The 21260-nt window shown below is 39.6% G+C and overlaps 1 protein-coding gene across 1 annotated transcript in view; it reads right to left on the reverse strand.

Annotated features, from left to right (window-relative positions):
- The window catches only part of LOC122565549, a 121549-nt gene that overhangs the window by 97512 nt on the left and 2777 nt on the right, over positions 1-21260 (reverse strand). Inside the window, exon 2 of the mRNA XM_043721602.1 lies at positions 7997-8073. Coding sequence (XP_043577537.1) covers positions 7997-8026 — 30 coding nt within the window. The 5' untranslated portion in view covers positions 8027-8073. The remainder of the gene's footprint in view (positions 1-7996; positions 8074-21260) is intronic.

Here is a 21260-nt window from a genome sequence, read left to right on the forward strand (position 1 = left end):
TCTGTCTGTGATGCTGAGAGAGAAGATATGAAGGACTATTGCCAGAAAAAAGGTACTAGTAACGGGAATGCAGTGAGACAAAAAGCACTCAATTCTGTAAAGTGAGTTAGAGTGTCCAGAGAAGAGTGGAGAATTTGTGGTAGGAGTACTGGACAACTCTCAGCTCCAGGAATACAATTTGTCCTTGCTAATGATATAACTGACTCACTGGTAGGAGTGCTGCCTACTGTCATTGAAAAACCAGTGCAAACTCAGGCAACTGAACTATTGCAGGACACATATCCTGGAACTTTTCCTGACTGTGTGGTATCGTGGTCACAAAGTCACAAGATATAACAGGAGAGATCAAAGAGTACATATAAGAAAGTTGAGGTGGAATTAGCAGAGACCCTGTTTAAATTAGATAGTTGAAATAAAGCAGGAGCAAACAGATGACAATGCAGACAGCGTTAGTTCAGATAAACTAACTGGAGTTACAGCAGAAAGATAAATTTAAAAGTAGTTGTATCAAAAGGCACACACAGAAAAGGAATCCAAATGTATCCCTGAATGTTACTACCTTAAAAATGATGTCTTAATGAGCAAATGGAGACCACACATTCAGGCAGATGAGAAATGGGCAGAAATTTGTCAAATCATATTGCCAGTAGGGTATAGAAAGGAAGAGTTGAGAGCGGTGCATGAGCTACTATTTGGGGGTCATTCAGGAGGGAGGGAAACAAGGCCTGGACTGGCCTGGACTGCACAAGGATGGAGCTGAATTTTGCCAGATGTGTCATACATGTCAGGTAATTGGAAAACCACAGGTAGTTAAAAAACCTGCACTTTTAATATCTATTCCTGCATTTGAGGAACTTTTTACAAGAGTCTTAATTGATTGCACAGCGTCCCCTACCTCAAACAAAAAGTGGGAATCAGTATTAACAATAATGGATGTGTCGACCAGGTTTCCAGAGGCCATTCCATTATGCAATCACAGCTAAGAGATTGTAGAGGAATTATTCAAATTTTTCATTAGATATGGACTACCAATACAGATACAGTAAGATCAAGGGTCAAACTTCACAATCAAAATTATTCAAGAAACTTATGAACAAGCTTAGGAGCAAAATAATGCAAATCTACTGCATACCATCCAGAATCACAGGGAGCACTAGAAAAGTGTCATTAGACATGAAAGACCACATTGAAGGCTTATAGTCAAGACTATCCAGATGATTTGAATATGGGAATTCTGTTTGTGCTTTTTGCGATCAGACATTTGCCAAATGAATCGATCAAATTCAGTCCATTTGAATTAATTTTTGAGTATGAAGAGAGAAGACCGTTAAAATTGATTAAGGAGAAATTAGTAAATCAGAATTCAGAGACCATATATTTGGACGATATGTCAAACTTTAGGGAACGATTAAATAGAGCTGGGGTGTTAGCGAGATAGCATTTAAAAGTATCACAGCATACAATGAAACAGGAAGCAGATAAGAAACCAAAAATGTGCAATTTTGCTATTGGGTATAAGGTATTGGTGTTACTTCCAGTGATAGGCGAACCTTTAAATGCAAAGTTTAGTGGACCTTATCAAACCAAAAGGAAATTAAGTGAGGTGAACTACTTGATGGGGACTCAAAATCTCAGTGTCATCAAAAGGTATTTGTTGGGTATCGGGTCCTTTGGTCACAAACATGACCAAAACTAATGTAATGTACAAAATACCATGCAAGGACTGCACTAAACACTATATAGGACAAACAGGCAGGGACAGACCAGTATAAACACCGGAGGAAACATCAAAGAAGCGCTTCGCAGGAGGCTCCCAAGCACTGATGATGTCGCCTAGCCAGGGGACGAAACGTTTGCAACAAAAACTTCCAGCTCGGTGAACAGAACCACAACAAATAAATAGAGTTACCTTCAGCAAAAATCAAAATGACCTGAGAGTTATTGCTATCATGTGGGGAGTTAAGTGGAAATAAGCTGGGGAGTACTAACCTAATTATGCATGATGTAGATATAGGAGTTGCTGTTCCAATTAAGCAACACCCTTATAGGCATAACCTTCTAAAGTTGACACAGGTTCAAAAGGAGATTATGTCATCTTGGAGCATGCATTCAAAGTAAGCTACAGTGACTGGAGCTCACCCATAGTAATAGTGCTAAAACCAGATGGTATCTAACAGTTGTGTGGACTATTGCAAAGTCAATGCAGTTACAAAGACTGATCATATCAGATTCCATGTCTGGAAGACTGTGTTGAGAAGGTGGGACCAGCAACTTACATTTCCAAGTTGGACGCTCAGAGGACCACATAGTACCTAAAACAAGGCCACTACATGGTCTAATTTAAGCCCTCACAGTTCCATGGTGCTACAGTTTTTTTTTCGTTTTACATTTTATAAATTTTGCCTTATTTTATCTCATCTTTTACTTTTTATGTTGACTATGGCTACTTTGTTTTAATGTAAAATTTTGAATGCTCACTTTTCAAGTTTCCTACTGAGGTTTTCTATAGCTGCCCTTTAATGAGGCCCTGACAAGGTCCTTGAGCATATTCTATGGAAGCTGCAGTATTACTTTAAATATATAGTAGCTATCATACTTTGAAAAGCAAATCTAAATTTATAACTTCATCACATACTCAAATGTACCTTCAAAGCAATGGGGAAAAAAAGTGGAGAGAGGGAACTCTGAAATCCATCTCTGGTTAGGAAAACAATTCTCCTAAGACAGAAAAATCAGAAAGACATTAACAATCCATAAATTGTACCAATAACTTGCATAAAGTTTCAGAATACAACTTGCAGAAATTACTGTAATTCTAATATTTAAGTTCTTTTTGTTGAAATTGAGAACCAAACAGAACACAAAAGGTTCAGAAGGGTGGTGAAAATGCAAATAAGAGAAGCAAAGATAGATTTATACTGTTATATTAACAGCCAATGTCTTCCATAAGCATATAAATAGGGGAGTAAAAGGAGGATAGAATCAATTATGGACTACAAAAGGGGGTATGCACACACAAGAGGTTTGGCTGAGCTGTTAAATTAATATATTGCATCTATCTTTACCTAGGAGGCAGATGTTACCCAGACCATGATGACAGAAGAAAAATCAGACATTAACGGTTTGAAATTGATAAGAAGAATGAATAAGCAGTCAGTACTTAAAGATGACAAGGCACAAGGACGAATGAGATGCATCCAAGTAGAGTGAAGCATGGGAGGGAGGAAAATATTATTGTCAGAGCAACCAAAATTAAGTCTTCGCTAGATTCAGTGGTAGCGCCAGAAGATTGGAGAATTGTAAATATTATGCTTTTGTTCAAAACAAGTTGTGCATAAGCCCAGCAATTACAAATAGTTTGTCTAACCTCAGGGAAGAGGAAACTTCCAGAAACAATTATTCAGAATAATATTGATCATCACATGGAAAAATTGTGGTTTAATTTGGAAAGGTCAGCACAGATTTGTTAAAGGGAAAATTGTGTCTAACTAATCTGCTAGAGCTTTTCTAGAAGCAACAGAATTGATAAGGGAAAGGCTTTTGAGATGGTGTACATTTCAAAACTAAGAGTACAATGCTGTAGAACAAATCTGTGAGGTTGGAGGGTTAAAAGTCAGAATAGAAGGGACAGTAGCAACGTGCATAAAAATTGGCTGAATGATAACAGTAATGGTTAATGATTAATTTCCAGGCTAGAGGAAGGTTTCTAGTGGAGTTCCCAAAGGTCGTTTTTGGGACCTATGCTTTTCCTAAAAGTTATGCAAGATCTAGATCTTAATGTAGAAGGCTAAATTTCAAAGTGACCGTTTGAAGAATTGGAAACTGAATGATTATTTATTGTCACTTGTACTCTATTTTGCTGTGTCGCTCATTATTGTAAAAACCTTCAATTGTCACCACAATCGGGCACTATTTGAATACTTCAAAAATAAAACAAAGACAAAAACTGAAAGAAACTCAGTCTTTGCTCCACTGCATCTATGGTCACGAGCTGAGCCAGCCAACCAATGACTCCCACGCTGCCACCTGCATCAGGAATGACCGATGAAGGTCTTTTGCCCGAAACATAGATTTTCCTGCTCCTCGGATGCTGCCTGATCTGCTGTGCTTTTCCAGCACCACTCATATCTTGACTCTGATCGCCAGCATCTGCAGTCCTCACTTTTGCCAAAGTCAGAGTCACCAACTCTGTCACTGGGCCTATCTTCCCGAAAGACATTGACACGTTGACGTAATGGGCAGATAGGTGGCAGGTGAAGTTCAATGCAGAGAAGTGAGGTGACAAAGAATATAGAGAGATGGTATGAAATAAAGGGATACTATTCTTAACAGCTTGCAGGAGCAAAGAGACATGTGTATGTGCATAATTCTTTATTTAAAAAAAAGTGCCAGGACAGGTAGAAAGTTCGTTAAAAAGGCTTTTGTATTTGTATTATGTATTCTTCATTAATAGGGGCACAAAGTATACATGCAGAGACTCAATGCTGAACTTATGTCAGACACTGTTTAAGTAAGTACAGCTGAGATTAAGTACAAGTCTCTGGTGTTTGATCAGTGAAGAGTTAAGTGAATGGAGAAGAAAGTGTATACGTGTCCTTGCATTCATCTTCCCTGTAGGAATTGGTTCCTGCTCTACGACAGTGAAAAGAACTGAAAGGTAAGCCACAGCAGGCCTGCAACATTAAGTAAACATGCCAGGTCAGGGGAATACTTATTTCTATGACTTATAGTTTATAGGTCTTTATTTAGAGGTTCTAACAAAAAAAAGCACCCTAGAGTAATTAATATTATTTGATTTTAAGGGCTAACTTAAACACTAAGTCATGGAAGGGAGCTCTACGACATGGTATGCTCCTCCTGCTCTACGTGGAAAGTCATTGTGGAGCATTAGTGAATCAGACAATACTTGGTCACACAGCTGGCTAAGATTCCACATGCAGGGAGGGAATGGATGACAACCAGATAGAGGATTTGGCAGGCAGTGCAGAAATCCCTTGTGGCCATTTCCCTACGAAACAGATATACGGCTTGGATACTGTTGGGCAAAAGTGGCAGCAACGAAGTTCATTCCATCGCAGTTGGTTCTGCTGCGCAAGTGGAGGAATTGTGCAAAATGTCTATGGTAACAAGGGATTCAATTGCAAGGGGAACAGATAGAAATTTTTTTGCAACCATAATTGAGACTCCAGGATTGTATGTGGCCTCCCAGGCGTTAGGATCAACGATGTTTACAGGACATCCTAAAAGCTGCTGATGAAGGAATTAGGAAGCAAATTAAAAGTAGAATCTTAAAAGTAGTGATCTCAGGACTGATAATAGTGCTAGTCAGAATGGAAAGAGCAGGATATGTCAGATGTTTCCATGGCTGGAGAAATGGTGCAAAGGGAAAGGTTTTAGATTCATGGAGCATTGGGACCAGTTCTGCAGGAGGTGGGTTCAGTACAAGTTGGATGGATTGCACCCAGGAAAGGCCTGGATCTGATGTCCTGGGGCAAGTCCTGCTAGTGCAGATGGAGAGGGTTTAAACTAAAATGGCAGGGAAATAAGAACATATATAGGAAAAATTAGAATGGGGGAAAAAGGGTAAAAATCAAAAAAATAGAATCTGAACTAAGTAATAGGCAGAGGATTCAAGTTACAGTGCTAAATAATGTGAAAATAATGTGAATATGAGTAAAAATGTTACGAAGACAAGACTAAAGGCATTGTGTCTTAAAGGATAGAGCATTCACAATCAAATTGGATGAATTAGTCGTGCAATTAGATATATGGTAGTGACATAGTTGGGCTTACAGAGCTAAAGGAATGGAAACCATAACCAGAGATATTCTGTTTTTAGGAAGGACAGACAAAGAGGGGAAAAAAAAAGATGGGATAGCATTTCAGGTTTTAAAACACCATTTATACAATAGTGAGGCAAGATATTAGCCCTGGTGAAGTGAAATCTATATTGGTTGAGCTCAGAAACACCAAGGGACAGAATTGATAGCGGGAGATGTTTACAGAAGCCCAAATTGTATTGGTAAAGTTGGGAAGGCATTAGACATGGAAGTAGAGCCACAAGCAATAATAGTACTTTTTCTTAATTCTTTTCCACTCCTTTGCTGAAATCTAAACTGCTCCCAGTCCTCAGGTCTGCTCCCCCTTTTGGCCAATTTAAGCCTCTTCCAAGAGTACTATCAATATTTCCTTTGTTAGCCATTGCTGGGCCTCTTTTCATTTTATTTTTGTGTTAGACAGGAATGAAGAATTACTGCAGACCTTCTGTGCACTTTTAAAAGTTTGCTGTTACCTATCTGTATGGATAATAGAATTGCCATTTTGGCATACACAAAATTTCCCAACATTGAATCTATAATACATTGAATTATTGTTCAAAATTTACCTTTACTGCAAAACCATATTTTTAAAGACATGTACTGAAAATTTTAGTCTACTTTCTAATCATTGTGGGAAAACCCTCTTCAAATCTTCCTGGAAAAAGCTGAATTAATAAACCTGAAGAAAGTCCACGCTACCATATTAAAAGTTGGCATCATTAAATTAGATTTTAGATTAGACTCCCTAGTGTGGAAACTGGCCATTCGGCCCAATTAGTCCACACTGACCCTCTGAAGAGTAACCCACCCAGACCCATTGCCCATATTTACCACTGATTAATGCACCTAACTCTATGGGCTATTTAGCATGACCAATTCACCTAACCTGCACATCTTTGGACTGTGAGAGGAAACCAGAGCACCCAGAGGAAACTCACGCAGACACAGGGAGAATGTGCAAACGCCACACAGGCAGTCGCCAGAGGCAGGACTTGAATCCAGGTCCCCAGTGCTGTGAGGCAGCAGTGCTAACCACTGAGCCACTGTGCTGCCCTAATGCAAAATCTTTGATCTACTTAGTGTAACTGTCACCAATTAATTATCACCTCTAAACAAGTGAGAATTGGGACACCATTAGTATCCACAGATGGATATCACTTTGGTGAAGGCCACTTTGCTTGCTGTAATTAAATTGATACTTGCCAGTCATTACATTGCTGCTTTGGGAACTTGGAAAAATAAAAGCATAACTCCTTATAGAAACTTCCATCAACTCTGACCAAAATTTTAATTTTGCACTGAGAGCATCTTTATTACATTGTAATGAAAGACAATGGGGAATTGGGGCAATATAATGATAACAAGAAGTTAATCATTAGTTAAAAATCATACAACACCAGGTTATAATGCAACAGATTTAATTGGAAGCACTAGCTTTCAGAGCACCTGATGAAGGAGCAGCACTCCGAAAGCTAGTACTTCCAATTAAACCTGTTGCACTATAATCTGGTGTTGTATTATTTTTAACTTTGTACACCCAGTCCAACACTGGCATCGCCGTATCATGTTAATCAATAGCATAAGCTAAGTGTACTCTTACTTGGGACTGATGACTGCTGGGTAGAATATTCATCAGCTGATGAGTTTTTTTTGTTAATTAGTACTTACAAATGAAGTTTATAACTCATTGCATGGTATGTTTATTAACATAAGTTATCATATGTCTAGTTGTAGAGGGAAAGAGGGCAGTTATTGGTAGCAATGAATGAAATGTCAAACGTTTGAAGTGGGAGCCATTTTGGAGAATAGCAATGGTATGTGAAGCAAACAAATACTGAGGCAAGGACTGGTAGTTGCATGATCAGAAATTGTAAGGGCAGGAGATTGGAATAGATGTAAGAAAACTGAGGTTGGCAATTATGGAGAAAGGATTTACAAAATGACACTTTCAATAATTCTGCAACCTTTTGAGTAGCAACTGATTGGCACTCACCAGTCTCCCACACAGAAAAGGTATGCAACACCCATTGAGAGAAATTATAGTATTAAATCTACCCCACCTCAATCACTATCCCTCAAGTGCTAACTAACAAATTTTCAAACAAATAATTAAACACGTTTTTAACATATCACAAAGAAAACCCAGTTCTAGCTCAATGTTCAGAATAAAGTCTTACCTTATATATAAAGCCACATCTTGGACACATGGATGGTTTATTAACTGCACAAAATGATCCGGCACTTCTAATAGATCCTGTCCAAGTAAAACACAGAAACACAAATAAGTAACTAACACAAATTGTGAAAATTTTTAAGTATAAAACTAGTGTAAAAGAAATTATTTTATTCTTGTTTTCAGAAAAGATTACAACTTAGTTCTCCTAGCACAGTATAATTCTATAGGAATGTAAGAGGAAGCCAATGCAACCAATTCATCGGCCACTCCTTGACATGCTGTTCACTTTTATTCAATGAAGAAAACACTAAGGAAGAAAAAGTATACTTCTAAGTAACGAACTATTAGTTTCATTTCAGGCACAACAAGTTTCAATAGTTCCCCTCTGTTCAGGACTGGGTGAAAAGATGTTGGAAGTGATGTTGGATTGCTTCCTCATAAAGCTGTTATTCTGTACATACTAGTACTAGTCAATGGTTTTAAAAGGTAAGGAGGATACTTTCTCTACAGTTTAAATTCTAGTTTCCTACTAAGGAATGTTTAGTCATGGTAATTTTTAGTTGTTACTATAAAAGTGTTTTGTTTTGGCTTAGGAAACACAGGATACTTTCCAATGACTTCATACGGTTGCCAATACCCATTTTGAAAGGGGAGGGGACAGCAACCTTATCAAGGTTTATAAAATCATGAGGGCCATGGATAGGATGTATAAAGAAGGTCTGTTTTCCTTGGGTTGGGGTGGGGGGTGGGAAAAGGAGTCTGAAACTAGAGGGAATAGGTGTAAGGTAAGAGTGGAATGATTTAAAAAGGACCTAATGGGTAACGTTTTCAGAGGGTGGGTGCATGTATGGAATGAACTGCCAAAGCAAGTGGTGGAAATGGGTACAATTACAACACCATTTAAAAGGCATCTGGGTGGGTATATGCATAGGAAGCGTTTAGAGGTATATGGGCTAAATGCTGGCAAATAGGACTAGGTCAGACTGGGATGTCTGACCAGTTTGAACGAGTTGAACTGAAGAATCTATTTCCGTGCTGTGTGACTCTGACTGTTGCCAATTCAAATGAGTTTTCTGGAGCCAATCCCTTCCCAAAAACATTGGGACCTGGCCCTTGCACCACCATAAAAGGGAAATCAAACTGTCTGTTGACCATGTGTAACAGGTTACTGCAGTCCCAATAATACTTGAGGGCTCTCTGCTGTATGTGGTCAATCTCTCCTTTGTGTCTCACAGGCTTAAAGACAAGCTGTCCCACTGGAGATTCCTGAAGGTTCACGACCCAACAATAGACAGAGGTACTAGAATCTACCTTCATATCTAGATAATCCTGAAGATTTTTTTCTTAACTGAGGCCACATTCGAGGTGGTGATGCAATTTAACTATCCCTATCCTCTGTCTGATTTATTTCGAAAGCCCAAATTTGTGATAACTTTGCCCTGGGTGGTAAAAAGATTTGCCTGTTTTGGTAGCCTCGTCTAGGGTGAACTGTGATCTCAAGTGCAGTATGGATGTTACTGTTCTTCATTGTATTATGGAGAAATTTCCCATTGATTTCTGGAACCTTTCAGCTTTCAACTCCATCTCTTCCTGGTCAACAAATAAAAGCTGTGATGTTATCCACTGGGGACTTGGATCATGGTATGGGGATCACTTAAGGTTGAGGACAGTACTGTATGGTTATTGAAGCTCTGAACCCCTTTTCCTACATTTTTGCAAGGGCCAGTTTTATGACTTTCTGGAAGTCAAGATCCGATTCCATCAGTAGCTTCCTTTTGGTCACTATATTATTAAGTTCCACAAACTAAGTGATCCCTTAACATTTCCCAAAGTCTGGCTTAAAGTTTGGGCCCTACAGGCAGATAAAACAGTGACTTATTGTCAGTGGTCCCCTTCCATTCAGTTTGACTGAAAAAAAAATTCTTCTTTTGTCATACAGGAGCCAATCCTCCACATCATGAGGTTTCCCCAAATAGCAGCATTTTCAATATTGCCCTGATACCATCTTACAGGGTTTGTTTAAAGGCAAGGATGTCCAAAATTCCTTCTGGACTCATCACAAATATAATAACTCAGGAAACACAGCTGGAAAGGAATATCTAGCTTGTAGCACAGTGGTAGTGTCCCTACACCTGGACGAGGATGCCAAGGTTCAAGTCCCAACTGGTCCAAACGTACATACAGAGGAACCTCAATCCGGCAGAATCGCAAGTTCCCGATGCTTGGCTAAACTGTTATCTGGCATTCAATTATCTGATAAAATACTCCTGCCTGTGTTGTTTGGGTAGTTGGGGTTCCGCTGTAATAACATCTGAATGGGTTGATTATTTAAAAAAATTCAAATTGTTTCTAAATATCATTTATTGTTGAACTCCAAAATAGAATCACTACTTGTGGTACACATAGGCTTGTCCCAGCATGGGACAGACAATTCTGCAGACCACTTTGAGTCTGTTATTTCTTAAATCTACATCCAGAACTGCTCTTACACAACTAAATTCCCCCCCTCCCCAATTCATTTTTCTTCTATTAACCACCATTACTAAGATGTCCATGTTTCCAGTTGAATAATTTACGCGCAAAGTCCATTAAAGGGCAATACAAACCATCAAAAAGATGAGGGAGAAGTAAGGAAAAAGTGGAAGGGGCTAACTTAAAATTAAGTTTGAAGGAGAAATAAAGCGCTATACCCCATGCAGTGCCCATCCCCCTCTAAACTGGGTATTTTTACATCCAGAAGTGTTATGACAACAATTGAATAGTATTTTCCCCCTATTACCAAGGTATTTTTCCCTCTTATAAAGGAAAAGGTAAATCTCACTGCTTCCAATTGAATAATTTACATGCAAAGTCTGTTAAGGAAAATGTAAATCAAAGCTGGAACTCATCCTCTGAACCCTTAATAATTTTTTTAAAATAACAGGACCCAGGGACAGGTCTGTAGAACTGACTGCTCCGAGCTGGCATTAGCCTATGGTGTCAGACAGGAAGAGGAAGTAGGTTGCTGCTACTACCATGGCCATCGCCACCTAGGGGAAGAGCAGCTGCTGGGACAGTGGGGCCTAGAACTGAGAGGAGAAAGTGAGGACTGCAGATGCTGGAGATCAGAGCTTAAAAATGTGTTGCTGGAAAAGCGCAGCAGGTCAGGCAGCATCAAAGGAGCAGGAGAATTGACATTTTGGGCATAAGCTCTTCTTCAGGAATGGTCTAAATGGTCTGTTTCTGTGTTGTATGACACTGATCAACTAGGCTGGGAGAGAAGAAACGTTCTTCTGTTGACAACACCATCATTAATGGATAGGAGTGCAGATCATGAGCTGCTAAGTTGTTGATATTGACACTAGATATCTTTATTGTGAAGGGTTGTGTTCCCTAGGAATAAACTCAATCTAATTAGTTTAAAATGTTATGCAACAATTTGGCTTGTTTACCTACCTGATCTTTTGGCCTCTGAGCATCTTCAAAATTCAAAGAATAAGCAAGCTTCACCTCACTGTTAAGAAACCATAAACCCATACCATTTATATACAACATTTCAAAATTAAATACAAGAATTAATATGCATTCCTCATTCTAACTACCAAAAGAAACCCCTTCAAAACAAGGAGATAGCGTAGACCTGAACTTTTGGTTTACTTAAAGGCAAGTGTAAGGCACTGCATTCCAGGATTCCAGATGTTATTCAATTCAAACTACTGGGCTTTAAGCAAAACATTTCTTACACGACAGTTAAAAAAAATCAGAAAGAAACGAATTCACATAATTCTAACTCTACTAAAATACTTAACATAAATAAACCATTTAACTACTCATCAACTGTTCCAATATATCAGCATCCCATAAACATATCTTTGGCAAAAGCAAATTCAGCAAGTGTGTTATTCTCACAATCTTCTCATTCTAATCCAGCAAAACAAAATACTGAAGGAAACAAAGTCTAGCAGCAGACAGAGATCAAGCTTTCTACAGCAGAATGCTTCTCTACCATTCCTAGATTTTAAAAATCCATAACTCATTGACACTTTTCTCAAAGCCCACTTTTCCACAGCAACTGGATCTAGCAGCTTCTATTCTAAAATGCAGCTTCAGCAACTGAAAGCAAAACTAAAACCCTGGGTCTGTGGGGGCCTGGCTCAATCTACACATGCTTCTTTGTCCAATTTTAAAAACCCAAAGCTATTTACTCTGTTTTCCTCTGCACCAGGTTTACAACATCTCTCTTCGAAAAGAAACAAGTCATAACAAATCTCTCTTAAAAAGGCACAATTTGACACAACTCACTGTATAAAAAACCTTGTCTCATAACATTTTCTCCTTTTGCAAATCACTTTAAATTCATGTTCTCTGGTTCTTGATCCTTTTATAAGCAAGAACACAGTTTTGTCCTGATCACTCTATCCAGCCAATGATTTTGATCTGATCTTCTCTTAGCCATTTTCTTTCCAAAAAAAACGCTGCATCTTCAATCTATTTTCATTAGAGAAGTTCCTCATATCTAGAGCCATTATTGTCAATCATTTCTGTGCATTCACATCCTTCCTCCTAGATGGCACCCACACTGCACACAATACTTCAGACATCTAACAAGTGGCTGAGATAATTCAACATCAGTTCCTTGCTCTTTTATTAAATGCCTTGGTTAATAAAAGCAAGGATACTGTAGGCTTAATTAACTGCTCCATCCATCTGCCCTGCCACCAATGACTGTGCACAATACACCCATGTCCCTCTGCTCCCAGTACTCCCTTTAGATGTGTATCCCCTATTTTACATGGTCTTTTAGTGTTCTTCCAACCAAAATGCATTTCAACACTTTTCTGCATTGAACCTCCTCTGCCACCTATCCACCCATTCCAACTTGTTTACATTTGTTTAAATTTCTGCACTGTCATTCACAGTTTACAATTATTCTGAGTTTTGTGGCATCTGCAAATTTTGAAGTTGTCCCCTGCACACTAGATCACAATCATTAATGTACATCAGCAAGATCCAATACTGATCCTCGAAGAACTCTACAAGCTTTCCTCTAGCTTGAAAAACATCCAATGATCCACAGTAAATGCTGACACAACATAGTTATTTAGTATCTCAACCATCTCCTGCTGGTCCACACAAAGGCAGCCATATTGATCTTTAAGGGGCCCTAATCGCTCCCCAGTTTCTCTTTTTTACCTCCCCTTGATGCAATTATAGAACCTCTTTGGATTCTCCTTAACTATTTATCAAAGCTATCTCACGTCCCCTTTTTGCCCTAGAGTATACTTCTGCTGCCCTTATACTCCTCTAGGGTCTCACTCAATCTCGGCTGAATATATCTGTTATATGCCTCATTTTCCTTGATCAAAACCTTGATTTCTCTTGTCATCCAGCATTCCCTGCACCTACCAGCAATATACCATCTCTGAACTCTGGTTACCTCATTTTTAAAAGGCCTCCCACTTCCCAACCATCCCTTTACTTGCTAATAACCTCCCCCAATCAACCTGTTAACGATCCCATGTAATACCAACAAAATTGGCCTTACTCCCACTTAGAGCTCTAACTTTTTGATCAGGTCTATCCTTTTCCATAACTATTTTAAATATAATACATCTATGACCACTTGCACCAAAGTGCTCCCTGACTTTCACCTCAGTCACTTACCCTACCTTATTTCCCAACTGAAGGTCAAATATTGCTCTTCTCTAGTAGGTACATCCATACATTGATTAAGAAAGTTTTCTTCTACCTACTTAAATTCCTCCTCACCCAAGCCTGTAATGTTATTACAGTCCCAGTCTATGTTTGGAAAGTTAACATCCCCTACCATCGCAACCCTATTATTCTTTCAGATATTCAAGATCTCCTAATTTTCTACTGACTATTGGAGGCGGGGGAGGGGAACCTATAATACAATCCCAACAAGGTGATCATCACTTTCATATATTTCTTAATACAACTCATGTAACTTCACTGGATAATCTCCTAGGTCATCCTCCCCAAGTACAGCTGTAATGTTACCTCTAACCAAAAACATCACTCTCCTTCTCCCTGCCACCCGCCCCACACCTCCCCCCCCACCTGATATGACAATAGACAATAGACAATAGGTGCAGGAGTAGGCCATTCAGCCCTTCGAGCCTGCACCGCCCTTCTGCATTATATACAGAAATATCCGCCATTGTTCCTCCATGGTCATCCCTGCTAAGGTATTGCACCATTGAACTTTGGCCAGATCCTCCCTCATAGCTCCATAGTTCTGTCACTTCTGGTTGTACCCTCTCCCTCTCAAATTGCAGATTGTAGCTTATTGTATTATGGTCACTACTTCCCAATGGCTCCTTCACTTCGAGGTCTTTGACCAATTCTGGTTCGTTACACAATACTAGATCCAGAATTGCCTTTCCCTGGTCGGCTCCAGCACCAGCTACTCTAAGAATCCATCTCTGCATCACTCCACAAAGTCTCTTTCTTGTGGCCCCATACCATCCTGATTCTCCCAGTCTACCTGCATGTTAAAATCCCCCATAACAACTGTCGTGACATCTTTGCGACAGGCCAATTTCAGCTCCTGATTTAACTTACATCCGACATCCAGACTACTGTTTGGGGGCCTGTAGATGACTCCCAAGAGGGTCTTTTTACCCTTAGTATTTCGCAGCTCTATCCACACTGACTCTACATCCCCTGACTCTAGGTCCCCCCACGCAAGGGACTGAATATTCTCCCTTACCAATGAGGCCACCCCACCCCCTCTGCCCCCCACGGTATATGATCTATACCGTGCTAGTCCTGTCCATCCCAGAGTCACTTTTGTGTAATAGCTATGACATCCCAATCCCACATTCCCAACCATGCCCCAAGTTCATCTGCCTTACCAGGCTCCTGCACCCAGGGCTTGACAATTCCATCCTTTTTTAATTATTTTCTTTGACGTAAGATGGACTTTGTCTTAATTTTTCTTATCTGTTACTAATAAATAGGTGCTGCAGTACAGCAAGTTAAGCTTTTTTTTGTTTAACAAAAAAAGAAACAAGTGAAAATAAATAGCTATTCTATCCTAAGTTGTAGAACAGATTAGGTGTTCAGGGTATATAGCTCATTGAAAGTTGCATCATAGGTAGTCAGTGGTAAAGACAGCATTTGGCACATTTGCCTTCATTGCTCAGACTATTGGGTTTAGGAATTGACATTGTATGGAATATTGGTGTGGCCTCTTCTGGACTGCTGTGTACAGTTTTGGTCATCCTGCTTTAGGATGGACGTTATTAAATTGGAGATGGTGCAGAAAAAAATTATGAGGATGTTACTGGGACTGGAGGGTTTAAGTTACAAGGAGAGGCTGGATAAGTTGGGACTTTTTCCATTGGAGCATAGGAGGCTGAGGGGAGACCTTTTTAGGGGTTTATAAAATCATGAGGGGGCATAGATAAGATGAATAGCAAGTGTGTCTTCTCCAGGGTTATGGAGTTCAAAATTAGATAGCATAATACTTTCTCCTCTCACCTAAAAATTAAAGGGACCTGAATGGCAACTTGTTTACAGAGAGTTGTTCATATGTGAAGTGAACTGCCAGGGGAAGTGGTAGATGCAGGTACAGTTAAAACATTAAACATTTGGACAGGTACATGAATGGAAAGGTTTAGAAAGATATGGGTCAAATACAAGCAAATAGGACTCATTTAGTTTGGAAAACCCGGTCGGTATGGACACCAAAGGGTCTATTTCTAATACCAAATGGTCTGTATGACTCTGGCTGTCACTTTCTATTTCCTACCAATCACCCTATTTTCTACCATTTTATTCTTTAGCCCATAACTTTCCTCACTCGTCTGTTGTATAGTACTGTATCAAATATCTTCTGGGAAATCAATTAACACCATATCAACAGCATTACCCTCATCAAGCCTTTCTGCAACAGCAAACAACTTCCAGGTTAATCAAGCATGATTTCCCATTCAGTAATCCATGCTGAAACTCCACCAATCAACCCACCTTTTTCCATGTGATTACTAATTCTATCTCAAAAGTGTTGTTTCAAAAAGCTTCACCATCCCTGAAGTTAAACTGACTGGTCTGTAATTGCTGGACTTTTTGTTACCATCTTTCTTGAAAAAGGCCTCAATGTTTGCAACTCTCCAGTTTTCTAGCACCTCTACTTGGTCTATGGATGATTGAAAGATTTTAGTCAGTGCCCCTGCAAATTCCACTGACTTCTTTCAATACCTTTGGATACACCTCATCTGATCATAGTACCTTGTGAACTTTAAGTACCAACAGTCGATCGAACAATTCTTTAATTTTGAACCATTCTAGAGACAGATTTCTGCTTAAACCACTCTTTCACTATTTATCTGCCCAAAGACAACTTTGGAACTCTATGTTGGTTGTCAATCTTTTCTCAAATTTTGCTTCTTCACAACTCCGAAGTTCCATATTGCTCTTGGTTCTCAATTGAATTATCTACCTGACTTTGTCATGAACACTTTTAGTTCTTTAATTTCTAGGTCCTGTGTCAGTCAGTGGGCTCTGGATTTGTTTGTCCTACATTTCTCATTTGAGAGAATTTACCACAACTGTACCTGAAATATCTCCTTTTTTTTTGAAGCTGGTCCAATAGACTGTTTAGTTACAGTTTATTGTGCCCAGTTCTGTCCTTGCTCCATTGAAGTCTGCTGTGTGCAATTCTGGTCTCCTTCCAATAAGAAGAATGTTGTGAAACTTGAAAGGTGCAGAGAAGATTTGCAAGGATGTTGCCAGGGTTGGAGCTATGGAGAGAGGGTCTATTTTCCCTGGAGCGGAGGCTGAGGGGTGACCTTACAGAGGTTTATGGAATCATGAGGGCTATTGATAGGGTAATAGACAAGATCTTCCCCCGGATGGGATCAAGGACAAGAGAGCATAGGTTTAGGGCGAGGGGGGGGGAAGATTTTAAAAAGGATCTAACTGGCAACTTTTTCACACAGAGGGTGGTGTGTGTATGGAATGAGCTGCCAGAGGAAGTGGTAGAAGCTGGTACAATTACAACATTTAAAAAATGCATCTGGATAGGTATAAAAATAGGAGAGATTTAGAGGGATATGGGCCAAGTGCTGGCAAATGGGACTAGATTAATTTGGGATATCTGGTCGGCATGGACAATTTGTACAAAGGGTCTATTTCCATGCTGAATATCTTTCTGACTCTCAACTAATTTTTCTTACTCTGGATTATCTAACATAATTCTCTGCCATCACCCTGAACCCTTACAATTGATCACTGATTAGATCACAGAGTCAGGTCACCTAGACATTTCCCACTTAAATATTTCCCAATGACACTTAATCTACTTGGCACACATAGTTGCAAAGAACTAAGTCCAACAGTGCATCCTTTCTTACTGGACTGGATACATACTGCTGTAGGATGCAATCTAGGAACACTTAATCATTATTAGCCCTTATACTATTAGTATTCCAATGAATATCTGGATAATTGAAGCTCCACATTATAACTACACTACATAATGTTTAAGTGCAACAAGATCTGGACAATATTCAGTTTGGGCTGACAAGTATCAAGTAACATTCACACGAGACAAATGCCAAGCTATTACCATAGAGTCATAGTGTCACAGAGATGTACCATGTTCAACAAGAAACAACTAAACCTAGACCCTTTGACATTCAATGGTGTAAATCACCCACCATCCAACAATTCTTTAATTTTGAACCCTTCTGGTGACAAGAGATTTCTCCTCTGTCACTATGGCCTGGGATAGTTGGGGATTCAGTGATGATAACACCATTGACTAGAAACTCAACTGGACTCACCACGTAAACACAGTGGTTACAGGAGCAGGTCAGAGGTTAGGAATATTGCAGTGAGTAATTCACTCCCCCCCCCCTTAAGAGCCACTCGAGTCAGGCAACAAAAATGCTCACCTTTCATACCTCAACTCTCTCCTTCACCAATATGCTATCCTTCCTCCTTTTATTCCTTTTCTAAACATTTTGTATCCAGGAATATTTAACAACCAATCTTGTCCTTTCTTGAGTCAGGTCTCTTATCAACACAGCATATTTCCACAAGACACAGTCTGCATTTGTAACTCCTATCTTATTTACAATACTATTTATATTCACATATATGCAGAGTAACCCTGCATTAGATTCTATTTCTTTCTGCCTTTCCCTGATTTCACTGGCTACTGTTATTTGCTATTCTACCAGTACCAAACATACATCATAGAATTTTGTGCTCCCAGACCCTTTCCAAATTAGTTTAATGCCTTCCCATAGCAACCCACAAGGGTTTCAGTATCAGCTCTCTTTCAGGTTCAACTTGTCCAGTTTGTACAGGTACTACCTTCCTCAGAACCAGACATTGAGTGTCAGAAATCTAAATCCCCTTTTGCACCTCTTTCCAATGCTTTTTAAACTATTTAACTTTTGGGACAACTTAAGGAATAGTGAGGATTAAGTTTCATCACACTATCACCATGAGTTATGGCAGCATGAACAAAGAATGTAAGCAGTTGCTACCCATAACTCCTTTCATTTAGATATTAAAACCTCATGCACAAAGTTGGACTCCCCACTCCAAAATCAAGAATCTAATTTTCCTAATTTCACCATGTGTTTTCCCAATTGGCTCGTCATCGTGCGTACTGATCAGGTCCCGGCAACACTGCAGCCCTGTATTTCAAGTTTTATAACTGCGCTTCCTATTTCTAAGTCCGGATCAACTATGTATAAAGAAAACAAAAGTCGTCCGACACTGATCCTTGGAATAAATCACTTCCATTTTTTCCTAATATGATGAAAATCTTCTATTCTGATATATCAAAGAAATTGTCTGCTATTAAAGAAAGTGGGCACTATAAGTGATTAGGAGATATGAAAAATAAAGAGCATGAAAGCATGGGAAGGGTTAAAGCATGAAGACCACTGGCAATCTGTGATCTGTGGAAGGCCAGATGGGATAAGAATAGTGGAATGCTCTTACACGAATTAGCAGAGTAAGGTTGAGGTTGAACGGTCACTATGGCAAGATGAGATAACAGTTGGTAGAGGTAGTTTCCCTGTTCAATGTCATTGTACTAAGATTGGGACCATAAATATTTGGGACATGACATTAAATATCTAATTAATAGTTTGTAGAATCAGCTTGAGACAGGAGACTATTGTAATAGATGGAATAGCTAAATATCTATCATGACTGATTAGGCTGGAATGGAAGATCACTGTAGCAGAGGTGATAATAAATATCTAATCGTCACATTAGAATAACATTAAGTAGAATGTACGATTAAAGAGATAATGGGAACTAATATCACTGGTTTATTGTGTAGCTAGAGTGAGATACTTTGATTAATATAGTTGGACATGCTGATAAGCTAACAGAAATATGATTTAAAAAAATATAAAAAACCATGGACCCTGAGATTCATGGGCATTCGAGAATCTGCTTTCTCAGTGTCACGGTTTTTGTTTGCAAATAAAAGACCTACTTCTTGAACAATTCTCTGCGTCTCCTGGTGATTCTCTACATTTTCTCCATGACAAATTTGGCATTACGAGCAGGGTCGTGCAGAGATCCACCCGGAAAGAGGGCGGCAGCAACAGCGCTTCTCGATCCACCCAGGGCACTCCCAGGACTGACAGAATAAGGGTACCCAACAAAACAAAAGGTTAGCATTTTTGCTATGAATTCTGACTATATTCTGTTGGCTTAGAGTGGTCCTTGGGGACTCTGAGGTACAGAAACCTGCCAGAGCGTCTCTCCGATCCAAGATCCAAAGGCAAGTGGTAAATTGCGGCTGAAGGAGACGTGGAGAATTGGTCAAGAAAACTGCGCAGTGGGGCAAGGGGAGAGTAAGAATAGATTGTAGCAATTGTCTGAGTAAAATTCCACGTGGTGAATATAAGACCCTATAGATATCACCTTGCAGGAAACGAGGGCCTGAACAAATAGGGTAGAATAAATAAGGGGAAATTGTTTTACGTAAAGTGCTGATAGACCTGTTTAAAGAGCCGGCAGATTGGCAGTGGATGATTACAAATAAAATAGCAGAGAATAGTCATAGTGTTACTAGACTGTTGAATGTTTTATATAAGGCCTGTTGGATAATTAGACTTTTGGAAATGAACAAAGGGTCTGTTTAAGGAGGGTTCTGGCAGAGAGAGAGAGAGAGAGATTGATTTACGGCCAAGTTCTTGGCTGTTCGCAGCAAGGGTGTGTGTGTGTGTAAGAGAGACTTTATAGTTTAATCATTGTGATCTGATTTGTATGCATAATTGTTTGTTGGTGGCTAAATGTTTGTGGTTTATTTCCCTGGAGCTCAAGATCCAGGGGCATTTTGATTTTATTTTGCACAGTAAGAATTTAAGATAGCTTTTTTTTGAGAGAGAAATTTTTCAAGAAACCGTTTCTGATTGGTGCATTTTAAAGATGCAGTGCTAGACTGGTTCAGGCTCAATGAATGAGAATAGGTTGTTTATATTGAGGACATTTAGGAATTGATAGATTGATAAGGGACAATGGCAAGTTATAAAGTTAGGGATTGCTCATCAGATTCAAGGGGGATCAGAAATGATATGCTGGGGATGCCATCAACCAGGCCACTTTAGGAGGAACTGCCCTTATTGGACCGGGCCCCCTTTGCCCCACAGCGGGCTTGGACAGAATGAATCGCCAGTGGCCACTTCCCAGACACTTACAAGCCCAGCTGGACCTGTTAACCCATATGGAATGTGTTAGGGATACCCTGAGAACCTGGGTGGGAAGGGGAACTACCCTGTAGTAGCATGGGAAGCTGATCAAGAACCAGTAATACAGTAATAATATAGAATGGCGGCAGACACCGGTGATGACAGATCCTGGAGATACATACACTTGTGTACAGCTGCAGTATGCCTCTCACCTTCCCATGTCAAGTAAATTTGTTAAGACTGTAAGGTTCTCAGGGAAATCACAGTTAACTCGATTTACAGCAACAGTAAGAATAGAAATGGAAAGTAGGGAGATAGTTCTTCCAACGTTAGTGTCTAAACAGATGCCATAACTTGTTAGGTCGGGATGCTTTACTACAGTTAGAAGTAAGACACAGCTGGGCCTGGTCATAGAAAAGAGGTAAAAACAATAACTGCAGATGCTGGAAACCAGATTCTGGATCAGTGGTGCTGGAAGAGCACAGCAATTCAGGCAACATCCAACGAGCAGCGAAATCGACGTTTCGGGCAAAAGCCCTTCATCAGGAATAAAGGCAGAGAGCCTGAAGCGTGGAGAGATAAGCTAGGGGAGGG

The sequence above is a fragment of the Chiloscyllium plagiosum genome, chromosome 31 (genome assembly GCF_004010195.1).
Source record: "Chiloscyllium plagiosum isolate BGI_BamShark_2017 chromosome 31, ASM401019v2, whole genome shotgun sequence".
NCBI classification, from domain to species: Eukaryota; Metazoa; Chordata; class Chondrichthyes; order Orectolobiformes; family Hemiscylliidae; genus Chiloscyllium; species Chiloscyllium plagiosum.